At 44.2% G+C, this 6,511-nt stretch overlaps 1 protein-coding gene across 1 annotated transcript; it reads right to left on the reverse strand.

Annotated features, from left to right (window-relative positions):
- Window positions 1-3,335: 3,335 nt before the first annotated feature.
- Window positions 3,336-4,026, reverse strand: LOC309552062 (uncharacterized protein). The gene has a single exon (XM_082252827.1). The coding sequence runs from the start codon at window positions 3,979-3,981 to the stop codon at window positions 3,592-3,594; it is 390 nt and encodes a 129-aa protein (XP_082108953.1). The 5' UTR covers window positions 3,982-4,026; the 3' UTR covers window positions 3,336-3,591.
- Window positions 4,027-6,511: the final 2,485 nt, after the last annotated feature.

Here is a 6,511-nt window from a genome sequence, read left to right on the forward strand (position 1 = left end):
GTTAGTGACATGTGAAAAAATAGTGACTTTTAAGGGTATATCTCTGTCTTTCCCTGCTGTTAAGCTTGGGTTGCTCAGATCAGAGATGTCTCCTATATCCTACGCGTTTCGGCCCCTTAATGGGCCTTTTTCAAGGTTGATTGTCACTATTTATATTATTTTCTTTAAATCCTTGTGTGTTGAAAAGGCTCCCTCTTTAGCACAGCGAGAACCTATGCGGTTTCATGAGCCGTGTCTCATATCTGGGGTAGATCATGTGAATCTCCCCTAGTAGTTAGTTTTGGTTCCGGTGTGTATGAAACCGGTTCTTAGCAAGGATGTCCTTGTGCCTTTAAATGGTGCAGTTCTTCATTCTTAATTATTGCAACAAAAGGAGTCCCATGCGGTTTTCAGCCGGGTCACAATTTTTCTGTGCGCCGCTCTTAGTCCTCTCCCATCCCCGTTCGATTGGGGATTCCAAAACTAACTACTAGGGGAGATTCACATGATCTACCCCAGATATGAGACACGGCTCATGAAACCGCATAGGTTCTCGCTATGCTAAAGAGGGAGCCTTTTCAACACACAAGGATTTAAAGAAAATAATATAAATAGTGACAATCAACCTTGAAAAAGGCCCATTAAGGGGCCGAAACGCGTAGGATATAGGAGACATCTCTGATCTGAGCAACCCAAGCTTAACAGCAGGGAAAGACAGAGATATACCCTTAAAAGTCACTATTTTTTCACATGTCACTAACCCTCCTTCTATTACACAACTTCACAAGGGTCTATAACCCTTTCACGCAACTGTACTTCACTGTACATATGTTTTAAGAATTAAACAATTATTATTATTATTATTACTATTATTTATTATTAGCAATTTTTGCTTGTACTTTCTCGTATATTCCATACCTGCCTTAAAAGTCCCACTTCTTATTGGCCTGAGGTACCAACAAACCGATACAATCTGTATTATATCCTGGGCTTCTGTAACATGTCCTGGGCCCATAACCTGTTAGACATAACCTTTTGGAGCTAAACAAAGTACAGGTAGACAGTCTGTTGTTTCACTGAACACTGCTTTTGTTCGGAGCAGGAACTTGTTTATTCCTTTTGAGGCATAGACAAAAACATGAACTCACAAATGTAACACTGCCATCTAGTGGTCATACAATGTAATAGGCACACAGTAATGACATACAGTGGTTGTTGCTGATTAAATACAAACCTTGTATGCTAACAGTCACCTTATCCAGTTGTTTTTCAGCAAGATCCAAAAACGGGAGTCTTATTACTGTGGGTAGTGTACATCAAATTGGACCTTTCAGTAATTTTACAAGCCTGTTTGAGTAAATTCCACAGAGCTTGCACATGTATGGTCTGGCACAGTGCACATAAAAGCAGTTGCTGTTCGTCATTTCTTTTTTAGAAAGAAAGAAAAAAAATTGCTGCTAATTTAAATTTCCCTACCAGCTTCTTTTTTTAAATAAAAATGACATGGGGATCCCCCCGGTGGTCTCCCAAAGAACTTACTATTTAAAAGGTCTGTTCATTTTTGGGGGCAGGGAGGTACCCATTTTTTCTACAAAGAACACAAGCTGTCATGGAGCTGTCATTTACCAGTAATTTGAATGGCATTTTTTCTTTGGAAAAGTCAGTACTATATAGTACACTGCATACACTGCACAGGTGCTATCAAGTACCTGATAGCAGAGCCTGGAATTATAAGGAAGGCCTCTCTTATGGCGCTTTTCCACTGCATGGAACCGAATGGTTCGGCTCGCTTTTGTGCTTTTCCACTGCTGGTACCGCATGGTACAGTGTAGGAACGGTTCGGTACGGTACGTCGGCGCTTTTCCACTGCATGGAACCGAATGGTAAGGCTCTCAAAAACAGTACCACCTCGATTGTGGTTCCAAGAGGTACCATACCCGGTACCATATCCCACAATCCTTTGCATGCAGTTACTACTAGCCACTGATTGGTCAGAGAATCGTTGTTATCCCACCCACTTAACTTTAGTACTACTTTAGTGGAAAAGCAAACCCTACCGTACCGTACTGAACCGTTCCAACAACGTACCATGCGGTAACAGCAGTGGAAAAGCAAACCGGGCCAAGCAGGGCTGAGTAGAGCCGAGCCGGTACTTGCAGTGGAAAAGTGCCATTACACCTCTGACTTGGGGCCCCTGATAGTGTGAACAGAAGGTGCTGGAGTACAGAGTGACATGAGTGCCTATAATTCTTGCCAGCAGCAGAGCGGGTAACCACACCAGGCAGGAGAGATTGTCAGTAGTCCTTAGTGAAGCAAGTGGGCTGGTAGACAGCTGGTGGATGGCAGACCAAAGCAGGCTGGTACTAGCAACACCTGGCAGGAGAGGCATGCACTGGTAGCAGAATGCAGAACAGCAGGCACAGCAGGATGTGTCAGGAAGCAGAGTGAGGCAAGCCAGGTCAAATACTGTCAGGACAGATCAGGTACAGAGGAGCAGGCAAGAGCATGGCTTGGGTACAAGCTGGGTCAGGAGCCAATCGGTGGAAGAGAAGCAAATGGAGCAGACAGAAGCAGAGGCCAAGGACAAGCCAGGGTCAGTGCAGGCTAAAAGAATGGTCAGACAAGCCGTGTCAGCAACTGGAATCAGGATAAAAAAAACAGGATCACAGGATACAGGGAAGGCTGAAAGACAAAGCAGCACTGATCCTGAGCACTGACCGAGTTCAAATCGCCCGTTTGGCGCCAACATTTGTCACAGGTGCATGCGTGTACACGGACGTGAGCATGCGCATATGCATTAGCCAACACCCAATTCTTGTGTGCTCAAAGGGGAAATATGTTTTACCCTGTGCACAGAAGTTCATCTAGAGGAGTCATCTCATTTTTTTTTTTTTTATATAAAAGCAAGATTTATTTGTAGCACTTAACCTGAATATACAAAGTAGTGGTCAAGCATCAACTAATGAGGTATACGGTTATATAATAACAAGAAGACTGTCTATCCTCAGAAATCTCCACCATACACACTTCCATAGTACATTAGGATACAGAGAAAAAAAATTTACATAAAGAATCTTAAAATTTCCCCAAACTTCTGCTTTTTTTTTGCACCACAAACTATATAGTGAACAATAATCTGAGAGTCCAAAGATCTATACAGAATGCCCAGCTTTCCCTTCCGGGGATCTCTTTGGCCTTCTTTGCATATGAAGAACGTTCTATTCTAAACACCGTTATATTACAAGAAGGCAGCTTCACTCCCAACACACGCGGCCACTCCCCCGCCACCCGCCGCTTCATAGATGGACAGAGAAATCAAGCAAAGCTTTACTAACCACTGAAAACAAAAAAAAAAATTCAGATCTTTTTTTTTTTTTATTGTAGCAATCAACCAGTACAAACAAAGAACCAATAAATAACATTTTACAAAATAAAACCTTAGCGCTATCTTGGCGGTGATGATGGTAAAGGTCCTCTAGTGCATGTGGGTTTACAGTATATAAAAATTAATCGTCCCATAAAATGTACAGATACAAAGCACGTCCTCTACAAGTTAAAGTCAACCATGTCACTTAAGCTATAAAATGTCTGGGATGGGGGGAGGGGATGGAATTAGGCAGACTCTTTCACTTCTGCGGAATCTCCGTTTTCTGTCTTCTGTTTTTTAACTTCGGTTTCCTTCTCTTCTTCTTCTGCTGCACGTTTCACAGGATGTCCATCAGATTCAGTCTCATCATCACCTTCCTCCTCCTCTTCTTCATCTTCACCCTCACCCTCTCCTTCTACTTCATCCTCCTCCTCTTCAGCATCCTCGGGGTTATCTTTGCTGTGTTCTGTACCGTTCTTCTCGGTTCCGTTCTTCGCTTTGTCGCTCCCAATCTCTTTCTTTTCTTTCTTCTCTTTCTTCTCCGGCTCCTCTACTACTTCCTTCTTCTCTTTAAGATCCTTGGCGGCGGGAACCTCGGCGGGGGCGGTGGTGGTGTCTACCTCTGTATCTGCCATGATTCCCGGCGGAGCGGAGAGAAGAATAGAGCGTGGAGAATACAGAGGATGAAATCTGACAGAGAGTGAGGTGAGGAATGAAACGGAGTCATCTCATTTATTGGCAAGCCTTTCCTTACAGTTGCTCCACTTCAAAGGCAGCTTTAGGGCATTCCCCAAGCATGTTATTTAAACAGATATAAAGTGGTTGTAAACCCTTTTATATGCCTATTAAATTGATTGGCCTCAGGTGATACACAGATATGAAACAAATCCTCCTACATGTGTTGTACCTGTTTATCTTTAACAGTCATTTGTCCTGTACATCCTTGTAAAACTCAGAGATGGAAAGGATTTTTAACAGACTCTATAAAAGGGGGTGGGGAGCTGCAGTACGAAACTGTACAAGAGCTCTGAGAGCTGATTGGAGGGAAGGGACATGCTCCCCTTCACATAGCAAACAGGAATAGAGCTGTGGCTGTCAATCACAAATGAATCGCTCTCCTGTTGTGTTGGAAAATCTTGTCAGAAGTGACTCATGCTAATAGCAGAGGAATGAAGCAGCAGACAAAAAATGACACTTAAAGGTTGATTTCCTAAAACTGAACAGTGCAAAATCTTATGCAGCTGTACATGGTAGCTTTTAACTTCAGCTTGTTCAATTAAAGCAGATTCCAGTCTGGGGGAAAAAATTAAAAGTCAGCAGGTACAAATACTGTAACTGCTAACTTTTAATATAACGACACTTATTCGCTATTCGTTATTAATTATAACGACAAGCCAATTTGCCCATCAGCTTCAGATGCAGGCGTCATCCGAAACCAGCAGTGAAGCCTTGAGGGTTCACAGCCATTTACTACTGCACGTGTGCGAGCCACGCGTTGCTTTTTGAATGGTCCTGCCATCTTCTGGCACACACACAGGTCCCAGAAGGCAGTGGGGGAAGGAGGAGGGGCTGGACAGGAGGTAGATCGCCGTGCGGCGATCTTATCAGGAAGTGGAATCGGGTATCTGTCAAAACCAGGTACTTGCTCCCCCCTCCCCCAAAAAGTGCCAAATGTGGCAGTGGAGGGGTGGAAAGGGGGGGGGGCAGGAGGGAGGGTGCGAACAAGCGGAGCTTCCCTTTTTGGGTGGAGCTGCGCTTTAAGCTTTGACAAAAATAACTGGAAGCTGATTGGTTTCTATGCAGAGCTGCACCAGAATTTGCACTCTCCAATTTTAGTAAATCAACCCCATAGAGAGGCAAGTACATACTATAGGTATAGAGGGATATGCTTTATTCAGATTTCATGTCTGAGGTTTACAACCACTTTAGCCACTTTACCACCGGAGGATTTTGCTGCTTTATGTCCAGGCCACTTTTTGCGATTCGGCACGGTGCGACTTTAACTGACAATTGCACGGTCGTGCGACGCCTCTGCGATTTTTACTTTTTGCGCTATAAACAAAAAAGTGCGTAAATTTTGAAAAAATAACAATATTTTTCACATTTTTTTATATGAAATTCCCCCCAAAAAATGTAAAAATCTAAATTTTTTTAAATTTTTGGCCAATTTGTTTTCTGCTACCTATGTTTGGTAAAAAAAAAATCACAATAAGCGTATTTTGATTGGTTTGCGCAAAAGTTATTGCGTTTTCTAACTAAGGGAAAGATTTCTGTAATTTTTGGTGTTTTTTTTTTAACGAGTAATGGCGGCGATCTGCAATTTTTTTTGCGGGACTGCGACATTGCGGCGGACAGATCGGACCCTTGACTGACACTTTTGGGGGTACCAGTGACATTACTACAGTAATCAGTGCTATACATATGCACTGTTACTGTAAAAATGACACTGGCAGGGAAGGGGTTAATTTTATTGGAGAGGGAGGGGTTAATGTATGCCTGGTGCTTACTACCGTGTGTGGGGGGAGGTGACTGAGTGACACAGGGACAGATCGCAGGTTCAGCTATGCTGAACCCTGCAATCTGACCCTGTCTGTCACTTAACCACTTGCCGACCGCCACAAGTAGATATACTGCGGCGGTCAGCCCCTCACAGGCAAAGTGACGTCCTGGTACGTCACTAGCCTGTGTGGCTCTGGGGAGCGAGTGCGCGCCGCCGGAGGCACGCTCCCGCTCCCGCGCGGTCACGGACCCCCTCCCCGCGCGTGTGACCGGCGGACCCGATGTCCGCCGATCACTCGACGATTGTCGGGGGAGAGGGAGAAAGGCAGGCGGCTAGTGTAAACAAGCCGCCTGTCATTCTCCCCTGTGTAGAAACAATGATCATACGGTTCTACTATGTAGGACCGTTGATCATTGTTCCTACACTTCAAGCCACAGCCAATCACAGTAAGAATCACGCCCCTAGGGACACACACAGCCCCTCCCTCTCAAATAAAGTTAACCCCTTCACTACCAGTGTATTTTTACAGTAACAGTGCATATGTATAGCACTGATTACTGTAGAAATGTCACTAGTAACCCCAAAAGTGTCAAAAATGTCAGTCAAGGGTCCGATCTGTCCGCCGCAATGTCGCAGTACCGCAAAAAAAAACGCAGATCGCCGCC

Source organism: Pelophylax lessonae (assembly GCF_965119305.1).
Source record: "Pelophylax lessonae genome assembly, chromosome: 4".
Lineage (NCBI taxonomy): Eukaryota > Metazoa > Chordata > Amphibia > Anura > Ranidae > Pelophylax > Pelophylax lessonae.